This window comes from Armigeres subalbatus, chromosome 3 (genome assembly GCF_024139115.2).
Source record: "Armigeres subalbatus isolate Guangzhou_Male chromosome 3, GZ_Asu_2, whole genome shotgun sequence".
In the NCBI taxonomy this organism is placed as follows: Eukaryota; Metazoa; Arthropoda; class Insecta; order Diptera; family Culicidae; genus Armigeres; species Armigeres subalbatus.
The window spans coordinates 72295430-72322199 of NC_085141.1; the positions used below are offsets into that span (position 1 = coordinate 72295430).

The 26770-nt window shown below is 37.0% G+C and overlaps 1 protein-coding gene and 1 pseudogene across 1 annotated transcript in view; both read left to right on the forward strand.

Moving 5' to 3' along the window:
- The window catches only part of LOC134227932 (RNA-binding protein Musashi homolog 1-like), a 145303-nt gene extending 133870 nt beyond the window's left edge, over positions 1–11433 (forward strand). The window contains exon 8 of the mRNA XM_062709643.1: positions 116–11433. Coding sequence (XP_062565627.1) covers positions 116–140 — 25 coding nt within the window. The 3' untranslated portion in view covers positions 141–11433. The remainder of the gene's footprint in view (positions 1–115) is intronic.
- A 546-nt stretch (positions 11434–11979) lies between these two features.
- LOC134221722 (glycine receptor subunit alpha-2-like) lies at positions 11980–23697 on the forward strand (annotated as a pseudogene).
- The last annotated feature ends 3073 nt before the right edge of the window (positions 23698–26770 follow it).

Consider the following 26770-nt stretch of genomic DNA (forward strand, 5'->3'; position numbering starts at 1 on the left):
AACGACCGAACCGATTTCGATTCAGAACCGAAATCCGGGTGGTGGAACATCCCAATGCAATCTCTCGATTCATGGTCTCCTTATTCTTTGTCCCTTACCCCCGATCGATTTTCAGACTGTTTTCCGAAGCGCACTGTTGAAGGCAGAGTGCATGATTTGTAGCAGCCGGGAGTAAAAGTTGCAGCAACGGCCAGCAATAGTTGTGATAAATGCGCGTAAGTGATAAAAAGTGCACCCGGCCCGGGGGCGTCCTGTGTTGCGGGACATATCGTATAGGATCTCCTAGCGATCACTACATGGGTGCGTTATGAAGACACCTCTGCCCGGGACAAGGGATTTGCGTTTAAGCGGTTAGGATATCTTCTGTGTACAAGACTGCCTTTTTTTATTATTCTTTTAAATGTTATTTTTATAAGTTACGAGTACGTTGTATAATTTCAAGTAGTATTTTAGTTAAGTAGTTTCAAATTTAAGTTTTACGGCTTAATGTGATCAAGGCGTAGCGTTGCACAATGCTTTTTGAGTAGATGTTTCAGTTTGAGGGCGTTGGCGTCCAATAAACAGTATTTCTTCATGATTAATTGTTGTTGAGTATCCATGTAATGTAATATATTTTTGTTGTCATTAAACAAAACAACCCAGAAAAGACAAGAGAGTGTGATTCTATGGTGGTACGCTTGTAGCTTTGGGTAATATGTACCCCTGGAATTAAAATAGTCAGGTGCTTACCTAACTAAACAACATAAATTTTCTAACTTTCATACAAATATTCAAGCCCCGTCAAATGTTTCAATTGCCATTTTCTTGTAATTATCTAAAACTTGAGAAATAGCATAGAGAACACTGGAAAATGTTCCTTATGTGTTTGCCATCATAAGATTTACATTCACAGTAATTGTACTATGAAGCACTGCACTGTTCATGATATCATAGTTTGCGTAACAATCATTGCACTTTTGCATGTATTTGGGATAACTTAAGGACAAACATCGCAAATCTTAAACATTTCAACACTTAAATAATGTTTGAAACATGCAACGTATCAATGTTACAGCGGTTGAATTACGCTCTTTGAAACTATGAAATCATGGGCAGTGCAGCAAAAAAAGATGATAATTGGAAAAATGCACGGGAAAGTATACGGAGAAGTTTCCAAAACACTTCTCAAAAATTGTAAAAGCAATTTAATTAACTACGGTTAACAGTACGGGGTTGAACTTTTCTTATATTGTGTATAAGTGTGCAATATCACAAAATAAAATATAAAATCGAAATGATTTGTCTAACCCAGGACTGATCACCGTTTTTAATTGAATAGCTTCTAAATTTTTTGAGAAGAGTTTAAAAAGGTTCTCTGTATAATTTCCCGTGCATTTTTTTGGGCATTGAGAATCATTTTCAAAATTACCATCATGTTTTCACACAAAAAAATGTCAAATCGAACAGCCACCCACCACTTCTTAACACGCATATGAAATATGAATTGGTTAGTTTGCATTGTCGAGTTTAACGAATTCATCTCCCACTCAAAGCACGACAACATATGTTCACGAGTCCCCAAAACATGTTCTTATCACTGTAATTAGACGCTCGCTCACTAAATCCCTCTTTCATGTTTTCATCTGCTTTCTTTGGACTGTCCTACTAGAAGAATAATTATTCTTCTATGACGTGATCCATTCTGGTTATATTCGTACGATTAGTGTCGTGTTATTAATCGAGTGTAGTTGTCCAATTCCAAATCATGTCAAAAAAAAAATATCCAAAGAGAAGCAAAATTGGACATACTTTCTCACCATTATCCGGTAAAACATTAATCTGTAATAGTAAATGTTTTATGCGTAGAAAGCTATTATTTTATTTTACTTTTCTATTTCAACTTCCCCTTCTCCCTTTTAGTCTTGGTATCGATTGCTTTTACGTTGTTTTAAAGCCATGCATTATGAAGTACTGGCTATAATAATGCTCATTTAATCTGTCCAGTTGCTTAGTAGTGGTTCCAACTTAAGAAATGGGATATTCTTTGATCAAACGTACTGAGTTCTTCCAATCACTCGTTTATAAAGAAATATAAGTTTGTACAAGTATGCATCTGTTATCAATTTCGAAATAGTATCTGTATTATAAACATACTAAGTAGGACTGTGGTAGATAAACATTTGGTTCGTACTTTTCCTTAGAATGATTCAAAACTAGTGATAGTAGTAAAATTTTTCCTGTAATGTTTTACTATATCGGTCAGCATGATTTTTTGGTTAACCCCCATTTTCGCCAAATACAATATATACATACTTTGACGTTTAAACAATTTGTTGATGTTTCTTTGAAGCAATTCGCAGCAAATTATAGTAGTTAGTGTATTTTAACTCAAGGTTTATCGACAAATGCCCTCTGTATTAATGACAATATCCACCATTGGACTTTAATTTAGACTTATAGTTATTGTTCACGAATATTTATCGATAAAATATAGTTGTTGCTAGGATGACACAAGCGAAGCTAAATTGAACATATCCATCTACTTAGCGTATGAACCTGGAGTGACAAATTAAATCTAAAGCAAGTAAACCATTGAACAAACAAAAGAAGTTATATATTCTGAATTATTATTGCGTATGAATAAAACCAAACGATCTTCCATAGGCAAGTAAATAAAAAGTAAATAAATGACTATTTAAGTGACGTTAAATCAAAGAAATTAAACTTCATCAAGAAGAGCTAATATTTAGTAAAACTACTTAATCTGATAATCGATATAATGTATCAGACACATCAAGAACGCGTACGCAAGCACGCACTGTCAATCACTAAAACACACTAACTGCTAAAGCAAATCCTCAAAGCTGTTGAAACGTCAAAAAGCCAAAGGCATCGGCAAGACACAAATGCAAACTTATATCTCTCGGTAAATTGAAATCTAAACTTGTGAGTGAGAATTTTAGTAATTTTTTACATAATAAGAGCATTCTGGCTGCGAATGCAACCAAATCCAATATTTTGACTATCCTGCGTTCCGCGATATGTTTCTTCTTCAACGTTCTACGGATCAGGATTACACAGATTTTCTATTATAAGTCTTTCGTAATATTTTATAGAAGAATACATATTTGGGTAATTGTTGTTGTTGCAAACTTTTTGCATGGTGGTTCTCCCTAGTTCTGGAAGGGAGCGCACCGTTGTTGATATTATTGTTGTAGACAACAATTGTGAGAAGTCGAAAAATTACAAATCTGCATAAACGATTAGTAAATGACCGTTGCGTGGACCAATCTACATGAGAACAAAAAACAGTAAAAGCAAGCGATACGAGACAAAAAAAAGTTGGGAGTTTAAAAAATTTGGAAATTTAACACTACAAAAGAATAATACACAAACAAAACAAGAGCTTCGCGACAAAAGACAAACGCCGTAGATCGGGGAACATCACTTATAAAGCAAACACATAATATGATTGATATTGAGAATAAAAAAGAATATTATGGAAATAATCCCATCGAATTTTGAATTTTGCAGTTTTGATCAATTTTAAGAAAAACATTAGATTGTAAAAATCAATTATCACCAAAACAAAAGAGTAACTATAGTAAAGACAACAAAAGAGTGCATGTTATTATGATATGAATGTAAACAAGTTCAAGTGAATCTAAATCGCTGATAAGGGTAATCTGATGTTAAAAATCGAATTCAACACAGGACTTAAAATCTCAATCGACAAACATCAATTGCGCAATAAATTGTCGCAGCTATGATAATAGATATACCTAACTGTATGATGACTAGTTATAACAATAATAATTGCTCGAAAACAGTGACCATTTGCAAAGAAAAAGACAGTACGATTGCTGTTTCACTATAAATATCGACTGCTTTGCCATCAGCGGAAGGGCACCTCTGATATGTGCTGGTGATGAAATAAGAAATGCATCAAAAATTGGCAGCTTTTTATATTCACTTCGTTTTGATCTCCCGCTAGGCAAACTAGCTAGACATACATTATATGTGTAAGGTGCTGGTGAACGTTACCGTGATGAATCGATAGTTTAGAGACCGAAGTACATACAAACGAACGTTTCGCCGAAGTGAAAAAAAAATCACCAATTCTTAGTTTTCAATTTGAACGCGGATTAGAAATTGGAAAACAGTAATAAGGATCTTCAAGGGACTATTAGTTTAAGTTAGTTTTGATCTCGAACTTTGGAGAATGGTGTCATTAGAGCGAAGGTGCGTTTTGGATCATAAACTGATTCATATGAAGCTGAGGACAGACGACAGAGGGTGCCGGCATTTCGCTTATACTTTAAAGCGTACAAAGTTTCTGAAAATTATTCTTCATGAAATATTACATAACTCTATTAATAACCGGATTGTTTTGATAGCAAAATATGAATTTTCCGATTAATGCTCTGTGCATCAGATGGCTACCTGCCGTTGTTGGAGCTACAACAAAATTGATATGTTTCCCTTTTTTTGATTATGTTGAAAAATGAAAAATTGACAGCGTTTTGAACAAAACAAATATGCTTTTTGGACGCAACAATGGATATAAAAGCTTGCACCAAAAAGCCATTGGTTAAGATAAAGGAAATCGACTACCGTCGTCGGGGGGTGACAATGGGTCAAATAGGGGTGAGAATAGGTCACTGTTCCAAGTACTTAGAATGCTTGTACTACAAGCCTTATAGAATAGATTGAATGTATCTGAGGGCAAGAAGACTAAAATATAAGAGACCTTTTTCAACGATTTTGCTATCCGACCTCCAGGCTGCCAGTGAGAGCGATGACCCATTCTCACCCTCCAGACCCATTGTCACCCCCGATGGCGGTACATATGATGGCATAAAACATGGTGCAGCGTTCAAAAATTCATATCGGACAAATGTCCGCCAAATTTGACAAATAGTTACGAAAAAACCGTGTTAGCGAATATTCATATAGTACGCCATTCTACCAAAGTAAGATCAAAACCAGCCAGAAACAGTTGCTCCATTGTTGCTAAGAAGAAAATTATAACAAATGTGCATTCAAACTAGGACCATTCACAAAGATAACAGGAAATCAGCTTTCAATGAGAAAAAATATTTTATTGCTGATACATTCGCAAGTACTTGGCATCATTATCAGACATTTATAAAGCAATATATGTACTGATGTTCAAATTGTCCTTTTTTATTCAGTGCGGTAGAAGTGCTCTTTTGGGTATATATCGGAAATGATTTTTTATTTAATGTTCTCCATTACTAACTTGGGAATAGATATTTTAGTTTCAAAAAGGTCATCGGAATGTTTTCATATTATGAATGACGAACATTGCCGAATGCACGTAAGAGAATATCTGATTGTTCTTCAAACAAAAACATCCTTTGTACATTATTATGCATTATGGTAATTACGTACAACCTAACTTTGTGCAAGTAATTTTTTATGTTTATCAGAGCTAAGTATTGAAACATTTAAAAGACTTCAACGCATCAGAATAGTACGTGCAGCATCGGAAAGATATAAGCAATAGGGGGCATTCTATGTAATGATTATTGAAAATTATTTCAACATAGGAATAGAGTATTGCATTATGACATATTTTCACAGTTCCCACGGCTTAGTATCTGGTCGATGCAGCTTCTCGATTGAATCTGTTTCAACTAACTGATGAACAGAAGAAGTATTCGGATTACAAGATATTTAGACCAAAAATCATAACTGTAACATTCTTTAAACAAGCTTTATGAACTGTCGAAGTAAGTGATTATGCGAGATTATTGGTTTATTGGATTATTGGTCGATTATTGGAAAGTAATTAGAGTTACGTACTCCAAAAGTGGTAATTACACCAAATATTATTTCTTGATTTGTAGCTTTATGGCAGTATTGAGTTCCTATAACTTACATGCGAATAATTCCCCAAAAGTCATTGTCTCAGAAGATTTTCATTTGAAAAATTAGAATTAACATCAAAAATTGATGGCAAACTTATTGACAATACTTTATTTGAGCAACAAGCTATATAATACATTATTACAAATATCGTGTAAATTGCACGTCTACACTCAACATTTATAAAAAAATCCACCTGAATAGGTGCGCTGCAAAAGCTATTCATATTTATTATAATCTGAATATATACAAACACGGTCTCAACAAAGCCACATGAGACATACATACACAGAAACTCTTAAGGGAAGATTCACTTACACTTACAAATACATACAAAGCAACTTTTTTTGTGAGAGTTGAGAAGTAAATATAATCAGTACGTTCTCCCTATTTATGGAAGCGTCTTAAAAAAAACTGATAAGCAATAAAACTTAGTTTTTATATCAAGCAAAAAAAACATAAATGAGCGGTTTGGATGAGCAAATGGAAAGAAGTCACGCAAAAAAAAAATGCAAATAAACATCTCTACTTGTCGGTCACGAGCTGGTCGAAAATAAACTTATCATTATATACAATTAATTATACACTTTGAGTAGTTAGACAGGGAGAAAGAGAAATGAGTTAATAGAAAACTGATTCGGTGAGAACGAAAGTGAGAGAGATATAGCGTGCGTGTTATTATCATTATTATAAATAAATTATTGACAACTGGGAAAACTCGAAGGAAGAGTGCAAATGAAAAAAAAAATACACGAAAAAATAATGCAAAAAGCTACAATTAGTTTGTTGAAAATGTTTGGAAGTTGGAAAGAAATTAGACAACAAGCATGAATAGTATGCGTCAACCAGGTGGAACAGAACCTAAAAAAGAGTGTTCTACGCTAGGCTAAGCTTCGTTGGGACTGTATGTGTAGCATTGTTGTGTAGAACGCAAGCTTTCTTCTATGGTAGAAATGTGTTTCGATCACCGATATTTAGATTGTTTCCCAATGTTGGAAGTTTTGTACAAAAATGGTATCTTTCCAAATGGGATATGGGTGGAGTGGGTGTTTTAACGTGTGACTGTTTAGAAGTTGTGTTGAATTTCATGCAGAAAATCAGTGATTATTGGATACAACTAAATATAAAATAATGCGGGTGTAGTGTGATCGGAGTACATAAGTTAGTATTTTGGAAAGTTAAGTTGTATCCCATTAGAATTTCTCTGCACCAGTAGTGGCCGACAAAATTTGGCTGGTCCAAAAAACTTACCACTATTGGTAGTTTGCAATAAAAAAACGAAAGCAACCGAATATTGGCTGTATCTTAGATTGATTGATTCACCAACCCTACATAGCTCGTAAGCATCCTACATTCGAACAGTATTGGAATAAAGTAAATGTGTTCCTCGATTTTGGAAACTAAGCAGATCTAATCCGGAGGTAATGTGATACGTTTATGTATTTTTTTATACGTATGTTTGAGCAGCAAACAATTCTAGGCAACCATCCACTTATTTTACTTTCCTGAATCACACTCTCCTACGCTCTATTAGTAGTAGTGTTTTAAAGCAGTAGTTTGCAATAAGCAAATATAATTACATTATGCAACATTATCGTACATAGTTTGAAGAACAATAGAACTTGTAGAAGTATCTTTAGACTGTTTCACATGTATAACCTGAGAGAAGTAATAAAAACAGAACATATGAATAGAACTACACAAAAGTATTACATAAATATTTATATATCTATATATACATATATACATTGTAGAAACATAGCTATGTTTAGTGCATCTGTTTGATTACGTATGAAAACAACCTAGTATTGTAATTATTGCCAAACAATTTGGTATCGAATAATCAATAAATCAACAATTGGGTCTGTTCAAAAGCAACAGAATAACATAACGATGAATCATTCTCGTTTATTGTAGTGATAGAGCACACCACTATTTTGTAAGATTAATAGAAACAATAGTAAACACACCGTTTGTAGTATTGATTGAAAACCACCAAATACTCAAATAGTTCCCATTGATTTTGGAAAGACTCGATCAAATTATTTTTATTGACTCCAGTGGGACTTCCACAAAAGTGAACTTCATGACCAAAACTATTTCACTGACATTACACGACTTAAAAACTGTACCATCTCTAAACAGCACGCTTACGTATCCAAACTAATTCTTATTTTCAACGGGCACCCTCAAAACTTACGCTTTCTTATACTTCGAACATGCTTTTGGGAAAAATGTTTGATCGGTTTTTGGTTAAAATTTCATGAACGGCAGTTGAAATAATCCAAACTTTTTAATGAAGGAAGCTTCGTATTTGCTTCCAAATGTATTATAAATGATAATAAGTTTCATCTTATATGACCGTTTTTTTTTCTAACTATTCTCTACCTCGAAGTTTAGGTCGGAACAAATACTGATTTCTTTTTTCGTCCCATTATTCTGTTTATTATGAAGTGGGTGATAAATTTAAAATAAATAAATAAATTGATTAAATAAAAACAAACTCATCAGAATTCATAAACAATTTTCTTTCCCATAAATCTTCATAAATGATTAAATTTCCCTTGTTGAAATTAAACGCACTGTATCTGATCTAACTGAAATTTTCAAAATATGTTATTCGAGGTGCATAATTTTGAAAGGTGCTCCGTAGAAGATTTTATTTTCCTAAACCGGAATCAATAATACTTACGTTCAACATACTGACTAACAAACACACAATCTCTTGAAAGCAGCGTAAAATCTGTACATTAATTTTTGCTTATTTTGAAGTGTCATGTGATGAATAGAATACATCAGGCGGGTACATTCCAATGAAAAAGACAATTATTATGCTTGATAATTAAATTTCAAATCGATTCATGAAGATTCATGTATGTATATAAAACTAATATGTTTAGTCAACGTAGGCTATTACGCTATTGTTTACGCTGGAGTTCACTTGCAAACGAAAGTGATTAATGGTTCACGTCTAGAAAACAAAATGGGACAATTGGAAGGAAATCAAATTCATTCCGAAGTTTCAGTCGAACGTGAACAAAAATGAGGGTGATTATTATCTCGGTTCCGTACGGTTTGCAATTGTTTCCTATGGTATTTTTTTATCGTAAAGATGAAATGTCGAAGACAACATCTCTCTGTATTTTAACTGTATTGCTCCGATCTTGTGTCCCTTCAACTTTTTGTCATTTGGACCTTTGTCTAATATGAATTTTCTAAACATGGTTCCATCTGAAGTATTCTATTCAATTGATTAATAAACTACTTAGTGCTCACGGTAGTATATGACGTCAACAATGATTAAGCACCGTTTGCAATACAGTTTACATATTACTGACAAAACTCGATTGAAAACATTTAATGGAAAGAAATAGAAGAACATAGAACATTGGTATTTCAATTTATTCTATTTTTGATTGTTGTTTTCGTTGCATTAGAAGTGTTTCAATAGTGTGTTGTAGAGTACTTGTGTTCTAGTAAGAATCCACCATAAACGTAGTTAGATGCACTACCATACTTTTTTTTACTTAACGTACAATAACTCAACTGTATAAATATCGATTTTGTTGCCTTTTTTTGCAGGTAGTTATTTTAATTTATTTTCTTTTGTAGATCTAACTGGTTGGTATGGTTATCAAAACAATAGTGTTTAAGAGTAAACAAATTTTCCAGCAACACTTCAAATACATTACTTATATCACCAGGGTAATTTAAAGCTGCTTATCAATATTTGCCACAAAACATCGGTGTGAATTCCAATATGTTGCCCTGTGAAAGATGATTTTTATTAAATCAAAATTTGAGAGCGACAAACTGTGCTCAATCCTTGGACGTCGGGAACTAATATATTCTTCTGTCCCCACCCCCCTCGAAATTTCGTGGTCAAATTTATTTACTTGAGGGGAGATTTCAAAATTTCACCGGAAAAATAATAAAATTTTGAACTTTCATAAAAAAATCTTTAAGAAAACAGATATGTTTTTCAATTTTATCAATTTTTGTCTGGGACAAAAGAAGAAATTAACTACTACAGCACCTTTTGTTTGACAAAATTTCTTTCAAAATGATCAAAAATCAACATTTTCATTTAAAAATGCGTCCTTTGAGCCTATTAGTGCGGTTGTGCTATGGCTCCGTCTAAGTCAACGGCTCAGGCTCGAATGAGCGATATATTCTACAGAACGGACCAACAATATTTTATAAATAAAACATCGCATGCGCCACACTGATAGGGTGGTCACTACAATACTCTGCCATTATTTTTTAGACTACTCGCAAAAAAATGGGTTAAGCTAGGGTTTGGTTTGCTGGATATCTTCCTCCGTAAAACACTACGCAAAAAATGACTTCTTTACGAGGAAGGGGTACCATAACACTTACCAACCGGTTAGTTAGTGCATCTTTATTCGGTTAGAGATATTGTTCCATGTGTTAACAATCCTTACCTAAATCTCACAGAACCTTCACAATTTTCCCTCCATTCTAACTCATTTCCTCGTAATCAATCCACCTATTTAGAAAGACACTGGCATATCACACTCCGAACTCGTAGACTACTAATTCCTTTTTTCTCTCTTTCCCCTTGATCGAACACCTTTTATAATACTACATGCATACTCTATTATCGGAAGCTAAGCCTCCAGCGATGGTAGATTAACAAAATCAATCGTACTACTGCATGACAAATTAAAATCCCACAAATATTTCAAAAGCGTTTGATACTATACTGCATATTATAGTTATAGAAGTAATCACAATACGCTATACTGACGAAATTTGTAAATTTAATACAAAACCAGAAGATTCGAACCAAACTTTTTATATATACAAACTCAGTAGAGAAAGCAAATGCGTTTAGGCGAACAAAAACGTGTACGAAGTAATAATGATTGAACTATATCATACTATAACCCACTTATGCCATAGAATTTCCAGTAGAAGTAGATGCAAATGTGATGTAATATGTAGACCATAAACCTATAGCGTGAAAATTAATCGCGTGAACTTTTTCGACACAAAACAAAACATGGTACTTAAAAGTTACACGTGCGTTCAGCCAGTGTTGTATGATATTTGTACTGCTGAGGAGCAAACCAATTGCTTGTTATGAAAATATCTACATATATGAATAGCTCATAATAGGACAAACCTGTATTACATACGTAGCGTGTAAGCAAGTAATAATGCCATCGCCTATGGCAACTACTTTGGAGATTATGTTTTTTTTATTACTCATTTTCTTAGTTGTTAGATTTGCTTTAAGTAATTAGCAATAGTTTATCTGTGTAATCAATTTCGAAATCTATAGTAACATCTTTAGTTTGCACATTTGTTCAGAAACTAAAGCCATTTGACTTCACTTTATTTAGACTCTTGAGTATTGATTTTCGATAGCACTCAGATTGAATCAAGTTTGTCGAGTTCACGTAATTAGAATAGATTGTTCCATGCAGTGTTTGAACATCACTTACTGATATGATAAAAGGATATTAAACCAGAACAACAAAACAATAATTACAGGAATAATCAATATTCACGTATAATGTTTGAAGTTGAAATAAAGTATTGGTAGTTTAATGAAAACAGAAACAAGCAAATCGTAGTTAGTTGTTTTCTTCTGCTTTTTGTATAACTTAAAACAAATGACATTATTCATGTATACTTCCCCCCTGTAAGGATATTAACCTTCATATTGTACGCCCGTTCTCAAGTAGATTGATGCTATGTCCGCACTGTTTTGTGTTTACTCATCTCTTGTAAACTGTATAAATCCACATCCTCCCAGTATATACATATCTAGTAGTGCGTCACAGCTTTTTTGCGTATCATGTAAGTACAAAATATTACTATATTTGACCGTAGACTGAGTGACTTCATCCATTAGAGTAATAACACCGTTGTTTAGTACAAGTCCAAATTCAAAAAATAAACTAATCTCTTTTTTCTCTTCATATTTTGTAACCGTAGATTGCAGGGAAGCATGTGACAGATTGTGCCGCGGATGCATGTTCTAATATACATAGAAATCACAGTTAATTGTTTTCCGACAAGCAATGACATTTATCTATAACAAATGATTTGAGCTACAAATTCCCCCCATGAACCATTATGCCTGTTAATAAAACATTCTTCTACCCCTCCCTTACGACTTATCCGGCAGTGTCCCACACCGTTCAGGATTTAGTATTCATCTGGAACATGACTGACCCGCTGGTGGTGAACCCGGAGATCGAACTTCCTCAGCTGGACATCAGTAACAACTACACCACGGACTGTACGATCGAGTACTCGACGGGAATTTCACCTGCCTGGCGGTGGTGTTCAACCTACGTCGGCGGTTGGGTTACCATCTGTTCCATACCTACATCCCGTCGGCACTGATTGTCGTCATGTCGTGGATCTCGTTCTGGATTAAACCGGAAGCGATTCCCGCGCGTGTTACGCTTGGCGTTACGTCGCTTCTAACATTGGGTGAGTGTAATGGGTGTTTCAAGTTTGACTGTTATTTATACTGCCCATGATCGCATATTTGTAACACTCGCATTTTTGTTCATTTTGTAAAAAGCCTGTGAATTGTTCAGTAAGCTGAATTTACTGCATCATCTAATTAATCCCACAACAGTAAAATAGGTTTTACTATCTTGCTTATCTGTGGTAAAGCCGTACCATTATTCCGTACGGAAAAGTGACATTTCTCCCATACTGAATCAGCTGTCAAATTAACTTTGGTAATTTGATCAAATTTTCTGTAAATCCAATCCGTATCAGCAGCGTACTAAAATTTAGTATGGGAGGAGTGTCACTTTTCCGTACGAAATATTTTTCCGTAAGGAAAAATGACAGCTCCACCTAATTCACCCAGCAGGCGTTATTAGCGTTAAGTTTTGGAAAAACTATTCTCAAATCTCAATCAATCAAATCAAAAGATATTTTAGTTACTAGATAAAGATTGTCGCTTCGGTTCCCTTTGTTCTGCTGTCCGAAACATGTGTGGTACATACCTGTCAAATCGTATGGATTTTCCTTCTTTGACATTTAGCTCCCCTATCCTCGCCAGCAAAAGATGTTCCGGACAGCGACGACAGCGACAATATGTATCTAGTAACTAAAATATCTTTTATCAAATCAATCGAGTCTTCACGTGCGCACTAGGGATCCTATAATGAGAGATATGCAAATACTTTTCCAGACGATTTAGCAACGCTGTTACTTTTGTTAGCAAACGCTTCCAGCACTTGCCGCAGCGCAAAGTGTTGAAGCTTGTATATGACTTTACATTTGATAACAATTTGGATTATGTTTGTCTGTCCACTAACAGTGTTTAAATAAGCTTTATCACTAAAATAAAAGTGCAATACAAACAGGCGAAACACAATACAAAAACTATATTACTTCTATTCGCGAAAGTAAAACAAATTATTTATTCGATGAAACTTTTCTTAAAATTTATCTCAATACCTCTCAACCTCGTCTCAATCTGCAACAATAACAACGTTCATTTGGCTCACGTTTTGACAGTTCTCAATGCTCGATTGGCTTACAATGGCCGCTTTCGCATATCTCTCATTATAGGATCCCTAGTGCGCACTAACTCGTTTGCGATTTTCAACGAAAGCATTGCACTAAACCGCATAGTTTTTTTTTCAATATTGCGCTGTTCACACACAGTTTGAAAGTGTGACGGTTCCAAACTGTGATCAAAAGTGTGACGGTGTCGATTACAATGGATTTTGACATCGATAAATGTCAGATGAAAGCAAACGGTGTAAGAACCACGTGCTTTTGTTTTGAACAGGGGACTGAAGGAAAGGCTAATACGCCTACCCACTATTCATTCAATATGGCGTACAATGTTTTTGTTTTAATTTCGATTGATTAATGATAACAAAACTTCGGAAGTATTGACGAGCTATTTTTCGACATAAAGAAGCCATACAAACACAAAATGCTCGATGCACCTCAACCTATTGCAAGTTTTCGCCAGGATAAGTTAATTACCGATAATTAGCACTAACTGCGTACAAGCCAATCACCCAAAATGAGCGTTGAATTCGGGTATACTACCCAGCAACTGGGTATCAAAAACAGTAGTACCAAAAACGATGTTGGGTAGAGTGCCATTGTACCGCGGATGGCAGGCGTTTCACCCTCCTGGTTTTGAACAATTTCTTCTGACATTTTCGCTTTTTGCAACTTCTTGCATTTCTCCTTCTAAATGATGGCCAAGGTTGCCAGTTGTGCAGTATTCATATAGTGGGTCCAAAAAGTATTCGTCTAGCTGCATATTCTTTAGTAAAATGTAAAACTTAGGCGTGATAGAAGTGAAATCAAAAAACTTTCTTCTAAATTTGGTAGAAAACTTATCAACGCATGATTATTATTCAAAAACAAATAGAAATTTCAATTCCTTTTTCTGGTATGTAGAGAATATCTAAATTTCGTCAATTTCGCTCGCTCAAAAAGTATTCGTCTATTCAGAAAATAATCGAGTGAAACACGAATATAATAGTTTTATTCGCATGTAATTACATTAGCACACTCTAGTGATGTAGATCAAATCATATTTATGTTTTGTTTGAACTTGGCGCGGAAAATAGAAGCACCATAGGTGGGAAAAGTAAAAAGATAAGTCCAAATTAAAAAAAAAAACTTATTCTACGCCTGCATAATTAGTGCAAGTTGACTTCCCGAGCAAAGCTTGAGAGCAAATAGATAACTGATTTTGTTGTTGTGAAATCGCCTAATTTTGATAACTCAGGTTGATATCCTTTTGGTCGTTTTAACGGTTAAAAGATCAAAATCTACAGCAGAAAAATCTTACTGTGACATCAAATCGAAAACAATTCCTGCTATCGATGAGAGCAAATCGAAAACTAATTTTGATATTGGTTCTGATAACAAAATTAGTACACAGTTTGCTGTCAGATGATACAATTTAGAAATCTACAGCAAAATGAGATCAAAATATGTAATCAATCATTATGATTCATATTTGAAAACAAATTATGATTTCAATTTGATGTCAAAATCAAAATATGTTTTCTATATGCTCTCATTATGTTTTCAGACTTTGCTCGGGTTATGACTTTGCAAGAAATGTGGGTAGACCAAGGGTAGCAAAAATTCAACCATTTAATTGGTGATTGATCGCATCAGCGCCACAGAAAATCTATCAAAAAAATAACAGAGTGGTCGTCAGCGATGGTAAACTTATAACGATGAGCGATTTATTGTGCGGAAAATAAAAAAATCCTTAAAAACGAGTTCACCCATATAGGCAAGTGAGTTGGAGAGAAGAAGTGGTCAGATATGAACCAATACGAACAGAAATACCTGTGAAAAGTATGGGTATAATGGGCGAGTATCACGGAAGAAAATTCAAGTGAGCCATCAAATTATTAAAAACAGCTCGATTTCAGCTAAACATATCGCTGTTAGAAGGATGACTTTCGGAATCAAGTCATGTTATCTGACGAAAGCAAGTACAGCATATTTGGATCAAATGGCCGATGAATGGTATGGCGGAAAAGGAATATTGAGATACAGCCGCAGAATCTTTTTTGAGCAGTAAAGCATGGTGAGGGCTCGGTCATAGTCTCTGAGGTGCTTGAGCGCAACCGGTGTGGGAAAATTTCACATTATTGAAGGAATTATGTATCACAAAATGTTCATCCGAATTTTGAAAGAAAATTTGAATGCCAGTGCTGAGAAATGGGGCTTACAGGAACATACATCTTACGAGGTGATAATTACCTCAAGCACACAGCCCAAAGTATTAAGCTGTAGCTACTCTATAATACTCCAATCAACTTAAAACGCCTCCTCAGAGCCCAGATATGAATCCAATTTAACTCCATTGGAAGGTTCTGAAAGACAAACTTTTCGTGAAATTCGTGAAAGTCATATTTCCAACAACAACGAATTGAAATTAGTGTTGAAAGAAGTATGGAAGAATATTCCATCCCCCGTTACGGCTAATTTGGTCAGTTCCATGCCACAAGAACTACAGCCCGTAATAGATACACAGGGGAATCCAACGAAATATTAAATTCCATTCTACAACTCCTGTTTTCGTTTCAAAAGCGCGATAAACCTGAATGGACGAATACTTTTTGAGCCTGTATTTAATGAATTGTTATGTTTTGTTACCTTTGTTTTTGTTATTGTTTTATTTTTTTGTTTGATTTTCAACAATAAAGATGAATTGATTAATTTGCTACACAATGTAATCGATAGTTTTATTTTTTTGAGCTTACTAGATTCTATCTTTGATATTTTCTAGAAAACACACAGCTAGACGAATACTTTTTGGACTCACTGTAATTATTACGGAGAAAAAGAAAAATTTGGATAGCTTCGCGGAAATAACGCGCAGAGGCAAATCCTCGCATAGAATAAATCATACATAGTGTGCGTTGGATGGAGTTCAAACATAAAAAAACAACTGTCATAAGTCTAATTATTGAATGGCGTGAACCAACCTAAACATGGGAACATTTGATGATTAGCAGTAATCAGTAACCTACCGAGGTGTTGACTAACCTGAAATTAGTAAGAGGGACCGAATTTTACCACAGTTGTGTAATTGTTTTACTAGCGGCTAATTGGACCTTCGCAAACCTTCTGTCTCGTCGGAGCCGGGGGGCTATCGTTTAGGTCTGTTTAGAGGATGCTATTCAACACTGGGTCTTAAGCTGGTGTACTTTGAGCACTACGGTCGCTGTAATTGCGAAACACTGCACCTTTTTGTAAGCGTAAAAGAGCTCATGCATAACTCTACCACATCCTAAGAGCCCACAACTCATAGTGGCTAAAGTAAGGGTTTTTTAGCTCATGACTCCGCTGTTTCTAAAACTCACAGAGTGCTGGAGCATATTTAGTGTTTCACCTTCTCTTCTCTGAAATTCAGTACCCAAATTTGGTTTTGTGAGGCAATTTTTGGAAAACAGTAAAATATAGAGCTTAAAAACTTGCGGTTTTATTAATTTATTATTCTTTTATCACCACATCCTTCATTATCTGAAGTTGAGGCTTCAAATATTAAAATATTCCCACTAATCCTGTTAATTTTCTGATAGGTTTAGATAAAGAAATGTCATGAACATAAATATAAACAAAACATCGCAAATTTGCATCAGCTGCGTCATTTTCGGAAATATTCATTGAGGGCGCTTTGAATTTTCCATGATTCCAAATTTTTCTTGCAATGCGTAATATTTCCTTCAGAAAATATTGTACGTGGATTTCCTATTGGACCTATAGTCGCTCTGAACGGTCGTTGAAATCGCGTTTTCACCTTCACCCGTCTTCATAGTAAAATCTGTCAAAACGAAAGTATGCCCGTGCTTTTGCTGTTTCCTCGGACTTCTCTTTCTTTATCCGATATTTTGACATCTGTTTTGATGAACAAGGAGCAAAAACAAGGTAATCTTCAAACATTCATTGAGTTTGACAAATCTTGGTGGAAAGGAACGTTTGAAATAAACAAGTGAACCGACCTTCGAATCCATTGGTCGAGTAAATTACTTACTTACTTATGGATTCTGTACCTCCAGTGGTAGCAAACTGAAAGATCTCCATCATGAGCGTTGCCCGGCTATCGCTTTAACCTTTGCCAGGTTAGATTTCGTCGACTTCTTTTATTTCTTTATTGAGGCTTCGCCGCCATGAGCCTCTGGGTCGCCTCTGCTGCGATGTCCGCTGGTTTCCAGTCTAATGTTTGTTTACAGATTTCGTTTCCGCCCTACGTAGAGTGTGGCCGCCAGCCCCACTTCGATCCCGAATTTCTGTTGCTATCGGCCTCTGGTGACAACGACGATGGAGCTCGTTATTTGAGATCCAGTTGGCGAGCCGAGCCGAATTATATACCGCAGGCATCTGTTAATGAACACCTGCAGCCGTTGAGTGTTCTCCACTGATCCACCATGTTTCGCTAGCGTATAAGCACAGATTTCACGTTAGAGTTGAAAATTCGTATTTGGTGCGTTCACTTATCTCCTGTTTTCAGATTTTCTTAAACTCACAAAGGCAGCCCTTGCTTTCTTTATCCTGCGCCTATGTCGATCTTGGTACCGCCGTCTGATGCCATTTGGCTCAAGATATTGGAAGCTTTCAACATTCTCCACTGGTTGCCCGGCTCTGTGAAACTGGAAGGAGTCACCGTGTTTACATCCAACGATTTGATTTTGTTGACGTTGATGCTAAACCTGCCGAAGAGGGCGCTCGCAAGGTCTTGAGCTTACTCTGCATATCAGAGCGCCGTTGCGCGAGGTGCAACATCATCCGCCATTCAGAGTCATTTAGGTGCTCCGGTTATAGGCTGCCATAACGGCCCGCGGTTTGGTTCACGGTACAATCGCATCTACAAGAATCTCGTCGATTGATGAGGAACAGTAACGTGATAGAATACATCCTTGCCTCACCAGCTGACCCGGATAGGGTTGGACAGAACCCATTGCGGCACTCTCAACGGGCCTGTCTGTGCCTCGATGAGCCGATGATTTTCTCAGGAACTCCCTTGTGTCTCAGGGCGCCCACTATTCTCGTAGTTGAGACGGTCGAAGCTTTTCTGTCAATGAATACCGAGTCGTCGGTAAATCCACAATAATATTATTTAGTGGGATTAAGAAAAACAAGTGTCCTGGGAGGGTGTTGAGGATGATCCTCAGAATTTGTTTTGAACCCGTTCAAGTTAAGGGGAGGCTGGCGCAGCTCTCGACCGACATACCGTATTCGATCACAGGAAGGATGATTTGCTTTTTGATGAAGCTTATTTTCAGAAAATGACGACGACCGACGGTTGATCAAAGGATACATTAGTTTCAACAAACGTTACACTTCGTTACTGTCTTGTCAACTGTTGCCGGAAAATAAGCTTGCTGTCAAGGGTCAAGCCAAGATAGTCGGCCTCTTTCCCATTCCACAGTCGTGCCATTAGGATGATTTTACAGTCCTCAGCGGAACATGTTTAGAGTGGGGAAAATGATAACCTGGGTCCAGCTGGTGGGGTACTCTGTCAGGGCATCCAGGCCTCTGGTGTTTTGCCACTAGCGCTCTGATCACTCTATCGTTATAGACGACGGAGATGTCATCTCGAACAGAGATAGAATGCCGCCTTCTGGAGGTTCTGGCATGTCGGAGGTGAACAACTTACCAGCAGGGGCACGAGGAAACTGCCCTGGACGACGCCTGCGACAATGTTGCGTGCATTGGACTCGCTCCGTTGATAGGAGCCGGAATTTCTTACCGACAGGTAATTGTTGATGATTTTCACCAGGTAGGGGAAGATGTAGCGTTGTGGTTTGACACCAGGCCATCATGCCATACATTTGTTGAATGCCTTCTCGACATCAGGTGAGCCATGGCGGATGTTTTGAGACAAACTTGTTCCGTCTGAGGACGTTGGTAACTCGGTCAGTTGATGTACGGTTGATCGACCGCGTCGAAATCAATCGAAGATGATATCAGCAGCCCTAGTTTACTGCCTGGCACTCCGGATGGCGTAGGATACGTATTGGATGAGACAGTGCCTTTTAACGAAGGATGACCTACAAATCAGGTAAGAACGGTCAATTGACAATCCAGTCAGGAAATCCCAAACGTTCTAATTTCTTTAAAGTTAATCCGTGAGGAACTTTATCGGAAGCCTTCGAAAAGTCGATGTAAATGCTGTCAACAGCATCTCTTCTCAGGTTAGAATTCAGCATGCTAGTGTAGGTCATCAGGTTTGTGACAGTTGAGCGATTTCGTACAAAGCCATGTTGGTACTCAGAGATAACAGGCTTAGCAGCCACATACCATGGTTTAAGAATCAGCAGTTCGAGATTTTGGCCAGACAACTAGAAATCGAGATTGGACGATGATTCTTAACATTATAGAATACCTGCATTATGAATTGAAGACTGCTGATATCTCACATCTGGGAAGACTCTAGCGCAAGCGACATGTTGAACAGAATGCAAACTGGCAATCCTAATACGTCAGCACATCGTTGAATGAAAACAGGAGGTAGTATCTGGACCTGGACCTTTCGATGGATCGACAGCTCTAATGTTTTGAAATTTCAGCTACGGAGATTGTGGGGCGCGGAAAGTTCATATTGTATGATGGAAGAGAGTCAAGAAGGTCTGTCGAATTTGGAGGAGATTCGTATTGTATATTGACATTAAAAAAACTTGCGAATAGTTCGCAGATGCAGCGATGGATGTAACATCAGCAAAACTCACAGTGGATAACATCATGCGATTTTTTCTTGGTTTATAAGCGCCAGAAAACTGACGAGTTCGGTTTAACTTCATTTTGTACACGGTGAACATACTCACGAAAGGTAGACGACACGAGATTTTCGTTCTCCGATTCAACGTTTGCAGAAGAGCTCTGTTTGTCGGTCTTACGAAAAACCTGCAACGCGTTTTACGATATGTTACGTTGATGCTGTAGTTCAGCGTTCCACCAGACTTGCTTGTACGACCTCCGAGGAAAGATCTACGAAGAGGAACATACCTGCTTATCGTGTCGAATACCGCGTTGTAGAATGATGTAATCGATTTAATATCGTCTCACTGAGTATCTGACAATCTATGAATTTGCTCGTTCTTCACACCTCGTAGTCACAGCGATAGAAGTCAAAATCTAAATCCATTTCTTCTAGAGATGGGAGATGATGCCGGGTTACGAAACTCCAGACGTAGAAGGAACGGTTTGTAGTGGCGTGGGGCTGTCGCTTACAAATACCAAGTCAAGAGGTCATCCGTTCGAATTTGATACATCAGATTTGCTTCAAGCCACTAGCAATCAAGTTTCAGTTAGAGTTAACTTCTGCTCGGAAGAAGCGTTGGTTGGCAAGTATCCTTCCACTTCGTCATCATATAACCATTCAGGCCGAGAAAGGTTATAATCTAACGATTACGGTGTCACAGGGAGTAGCTATGTTGACGGTCGGAATGCACAACAAATTCATCAGGATCACTGTTTGGCCTCAAGTAAATGCACAGATATAAACGGATTTATGGGTGAGCATGCCCTTCCCAACAACCTGCTCAAGTGTTCACTCTCCGATGAGTGAACCGACACCTTGTAAGCATTCAACTGCGATGAGAGTTCCTCCATCTCGTTGGACACTACTAGTTGAGCTGCTGCGAACGCATCGAAAGATGTTGTAATTATCAACAGATTCGGTGTTTTGCATCACTTCTGAGCCAAGTTTCAGTACTAACTATAATATCATAATCGCTGGATGCAGCGGCAAGGAAGGATTCGCTGGTTTTCGTGGACATTCCACCTACGTTCTAATAATAAGCTGTTATGGTATGGATCCTACCCGGTATCGGCGACGTTGATAATGGTAGCAGTATTAGCGAAGTGGTCGATGATTGCGCTCAGGCAAATTAGAGATACAGTGACTGAGATGAGTGGGAGCCGGCGATATGTTCATTGAAAAGCAGAAAATAATGCTGGCGATCAGTTTCAGATCTCGTCCAGAATCGCTGTTGTTGGCCTCCAAAACCTGTCTCCGGCACCTAGGTCTTCATACTCAAACCCTAATTCCATGGGGATGTATCAGCAGCGAGTGTAATCGATTTAAAATCGGGTAGCATCCGATTTTGTACGACCTGAAACTTAAGGAACTTACGTCTTTACCTCGAGCAACCAATTTCACAAGACACGTAAGTCCGTAGTCCCTACTTCGACTGCAGTTTGTTTATTTGTTTATCTATTTGTTTATTTAAATATAACACCAGACTACAGACTAATCCAATGATGTGTAAAAAAATATATTATATAATAAAAAGATTCGTTACGGACAAATTAAACATCCATAATCTAAAAATTTAAATAATCTAAGCTTTAGTGCTGCGTCAATGACCTCTATCACTGAATACGGTAGAATCTCCTCCTTAGCATTTTCTTGTTAAGTGGAAGTCGAACATCGCCGCCACTCTGTTAAAACTCGTTGTAGGCCATGGATAGCATTGCACATCATGATTAGTACGACGGATCGGTAGGCGAAGCATATATTATTACGCAGCGGTCGGGGTTGTACGCCGATGTTGATTTGTTGCAAGATGGTTCCACAGTCGATCCTGCCTGCAACATCAGCCACGATCATGGCTCCGCCACATTTCGTCAGTACTCAGAGGCTCGAGACCGATAAGCTGACATCGGCTTTCGTAGCAACTGGGTGGGTTTTCAAGGTAACCTCGGAGGGCGAAGCGCAAGAAACGACGTTGAATAGATTCTATCCGTTCAGCAGCATTGTTGTAATTAGGGTTCCAGACCGCGGAACAGTATTCGAGGTGGAACGTACAAGTGAGCAATACAGAGATTTTAGACAATATACGTCAGAAGTTTCTTGCAATTTAAAGATAGATCCAAGAGCTCTGGAGCTTTGTCCACGACACTTGAGATGTGATTCCGAAAGTCACTGCGAATCAATAGGACGCCAAGGTCTTTAACACTGTGAACGCGTTCTATAGTTGTGTCGTGTAGCTTGTAGTCAAAATCAATATTCTGTTTTTTCCGGGAGAAGGTAATGACCGTGCATTTGCAGGATTCACTACCAATCTATTGATGGAGCACCAATCCGCAAAGGCGTTAATCGATCCTGGAGAATTTGCAGTCATCAGTGACCTGATGCAAAAACATTTTTAAGTCATCTGCGAAAGTTAATCTCGGACTTTTGATGACATGATGGACGTCGTTAAAGTAGGGGGAATATAGGCGGTCCAAGATGGCTGCCTTGAGGTATACCGGATGTTGCACTGAAAATAGTTGACCAGAGTCATCCAAAGCAACGGTAAGTCTTCGTCAGAGATATGAACAAAACCAATTCAGGACGTTTCCACCGACACCTAATCTATCAAGTTTTGCAATGGCGATTTTGTGGTTCAGTTTGTCAGATGCTGCGGATAAATCTGTATATTACGTCCTTTTGGGTCGAGTAATCATTTGATCAGTTATGTATGACGTTAAGCAAAGCAGATTAGATGTTTAGAGCGTCCAGCGGTGTAACCATGTTGATCGATAGATTTAACAACTTTCTAATCCGGAACATCTGGTACGATAGGCACACCATTGCATTATTTCGCTACTCATCGGTTTGCTCATGAAGGATTTCCATTCCAATATTCTAGAGTTGTTCTTGGGATATTTGAAATAATTCTTGTGCATAAACCTTGTATGCCTTAACCTTGTATAAATAGAATAGTAGAGAAATAATGCCTAAATCATTTCATAAAAAATCTTCTGGAATTTTTGTGGTAAAATTGAAATAAGTTTTGTTATGATGAAAATGGGAGTATATGAGACCAAGAAAGGGGTAATTCCATTGTTTTTATCTTCAGAGCCTATTATATCAGTTGATTACATTGAGGAAAAAATCCATAAATATCATATATTAAAAATAATATTGAACACTATTTAAACCGTAACCAGCACAATTTAACACAGTAAGTTTAATGTTTTATATTTAATTTTACACTCAAGAACACAATCCAACAATCACTACCGCCCGTTTCTGTGTAAGCGATTGACGTTTGGATGTCATCCTGTTCGTTTTCGTTTTCCTCTCGCTGATGAATTTGCCGTCGTTAACAACTACATGGGCCGTAGCGACCAAAGTCATGAAGGGCTATTCGGACGAAGACCTCTCGGAAGCGATCGATTTCAACAAGAACGGCTTCAACAAAATCATAGATCTTCGGATATCCCCAGTATGACACGTTCTGCAACGGCCGAGAGACGGCATTGTGCATCGATAGTTTTCCCGTTTTCTTCCCGTTCTCATTTTTCATTCTGAACGTCACCTATTGGACAACTTTCCTGTAGATCCTAAAAAAGGAAATATCCTATTTCTAATACATAAGTAGTTCGTTAATCACACGTTGCTTCATCAATGCTTTTAAGTGTAAGAGGCTTAGTTGATAGCTGATTTTAGATTTAATGAAAATAGTATTCAATAAAAGAACGAAATGAAACAATATGAAAATAGTATAATACATACGCTGGGTTCTTCTTCATATCAGCAGTAAGAATCCTCTGGGATCGGAGTAGGGGTCGCGCTCATTGTGCGTGATGGAACGGTCTAGAAATAAACAGGAATTAGTGAAGTGGGCCTCCATTGCTATTATAAGTAGAATGAAAGAAAGTCCTGTCAGGTTACCTTTCTATTGGGCATAAGAAAACAGCGGAAGTAGGAGATGATGCAAGACGAAGCGTGGTTTATATTTCTGATTAGTTTAGTCCGAGTAACGATTTCTGTCTTGTTGAACGATGCCTGGAATTAAGAGAAACACAATATTATTCATAAAGATAAATTTACAACAGTTTAGGAATCGTAAGTGAGATGATGCATTACTTGTTATGAAGTTCGGCATTGAATCTTATAGTGTATCCAGTTGATTCAAAAGTATAAAATTGCTAATTCGTCCCTGTTCGCGTGACTAACATCTTGGTTACTTCGACCTGGCAGCCAAAGTACCGAGTGTCAAACCGATGTTGGTAATGAAACCAAACATGCACTACAACATGATGATAAATTATGGCCAATGAAGCTTTGAAGCATAATTTGGCAAAATAATTTAAATGACTCAGCACAACTAGCGTTCTAGTACTTATGCTTCTACTGTGTATCCACCAGTACTGGAATAAGTCGTGATCGTCATAAGACAGAGCAAAGCGCCTTTTTCTATTTCAGGCGACCAAATGAAGAATCGTGGGTTCTTTGATCAATTTCGCATGAAAGGCAGTCATGAAAGGATGTTGTGCTTAATTTTAAAATTAAAATTTCTAAATTATTTTAATGAGATATACAAAGAACGTGACTAGTCGATAAATTAATTATATTCCTTTAATTCATCGGGTTAAAAGTGTAATAAACACAAAATAAAGCCAATATTGCACACTTTCATGCCTGTCAAGGACAAATATTTTGAGATTTTTGTGATGCCATTCATCCATCGCGTTTCTATAGATATTGAAAGGGCAAATATGTAAACATCGCGTGACATCTCATCGAAAATGAGAAATTCAGTACTGATCCAGACTACGAATTATAATAAGTCACATAATATAGATTTCATATCAACGATCCATTCTAATTGTAACTGGACGTAATAAGACGTTGCATATGAAGATACTCTAATACTTCTTCTTCTTCTTCAATGGCTCTACATTCCAACTGGAACTTGGCCTGCTTTGCAACTTAGTATTCTATTAGCATTTCCTCAGTTATTAATTGAAAGCTTTTCTATCCGCCATTGCATGAGTGTGTATATTGTGTGGCAAGTACAATGGAAACATATGCCCAGGGTGTCGAGAATGTTTCCACCGAAAACACCCTAGACCAGACCGAGAATCGAACTCGTCATCTCGGATTGGCAATCCTACGCGCACACAAGGCTGGAACCCCTAATACAGATTGAACAATAAGACAGAAGTTATAGCCTAAAATCTATTTTTTATGCTGCATGAAAAACACTCCCCTTTTTTTTGCAAGAGAAAGGCATTAACATCGCTGGGTGGATTAATCAGGGTTTTATTTTAGTTTTCTCGAAAATTACCACTGAACAATTTTAAACTGTTCACCAATGTTTTTGTGATTTAATGCTTCAAATGAAAACCCTGCTTTGATTCTTACAATTGAGTGATAAAAAGCTAAAGTTTTATTCCAGTTTGAATTTTTCGATACTTAACCTCACTTTTTAATTGTCAATAAGTGCGAGTGCTGCGCGCACTCTATCAGACCATCACCTAGCCAGATATAATAGGCAACAGATTATTTAATCCACAAAGGTACTGATTTGCTTTGGTGATGGCTCGATAAGGCTCAAATATGGAAAGCGATCAAACCAGAAATCGAAGTGAGTTATTAATGGTTATTATCCTGCAAATTTCTTTCCAGAAAAGCGATGTCTGCCGAAAATTTCAGTGAGTTAGCATGAGCATATGCATCCTGGGATTCAGTGAGCATAACGAACCCTGTCGTTATATAAGCTTTCAGTCTGTATACTCTATTTTGTAATGTGAATTATATAATAACTGAATGTTGATTTTGTCTTATCAATAACGTGAATTTAATTCCACAATAATGATAGCAGTAATGATGAAAAGATAAAATTCTTAGCGTGTCAAAACATTGCTTTTCTTTTAGAATGGAAATGAAATGTGTGTAGGTAGCAAGGCATTTGAGCAGAAATGCGAGATAAGATTATTGATTTTTTTTCTATTTTTGCGTAATCTCATAGATATGGATTACATGCTACGTTATTCGTGATACAATCCCTTTTTCTTTGGGGTGAGCTACTGCGACCAGTTATTAGATCCATTATTGTAGCATTACTCGTATCCTTAGTGTATAAGTGCATGTCGAATTAGAGAGTGAGTGCTAGTAATGGACCCTTAACGACTAAAATTTACTTCAGTCCTTCGCTAGAGCTAGCCTCTTGACAAATTGTAGTTCTGCTGCACCAGATGAAAAGCGACAGGTACCAGCATCGTGTTTCATACATAAAACTAGCCAAAACATTCATTTTACTAATAAAAAAGCATTTTTAAATTATGTAGCTATGCTATTATGGCCACCCCGGGTCCATAATACGCAACGTCAGATTGTTTATATACGTATTATGGTCCCCCATTTGATTAACATGTTCCATTCCCACATGTTCCTTTTGCCTATAATGAGCCCCCCCCTGTGTACTGTTAATGGACCTCCAGCATGACATTTACAAATTAGTTAATATAACTAAATTCCTGTTTCCCTGTCCATAGCAAATGTATGGAACTGCTGTCCTGTTAAATGAACAACTTCACCCCGAAGCTTGCAGAAAATTGTCGATTCAGCGTTTAATTTGGGATTTTGTTCAGGGGTCCATTATGCACGGGGTCTCTACTACTCACT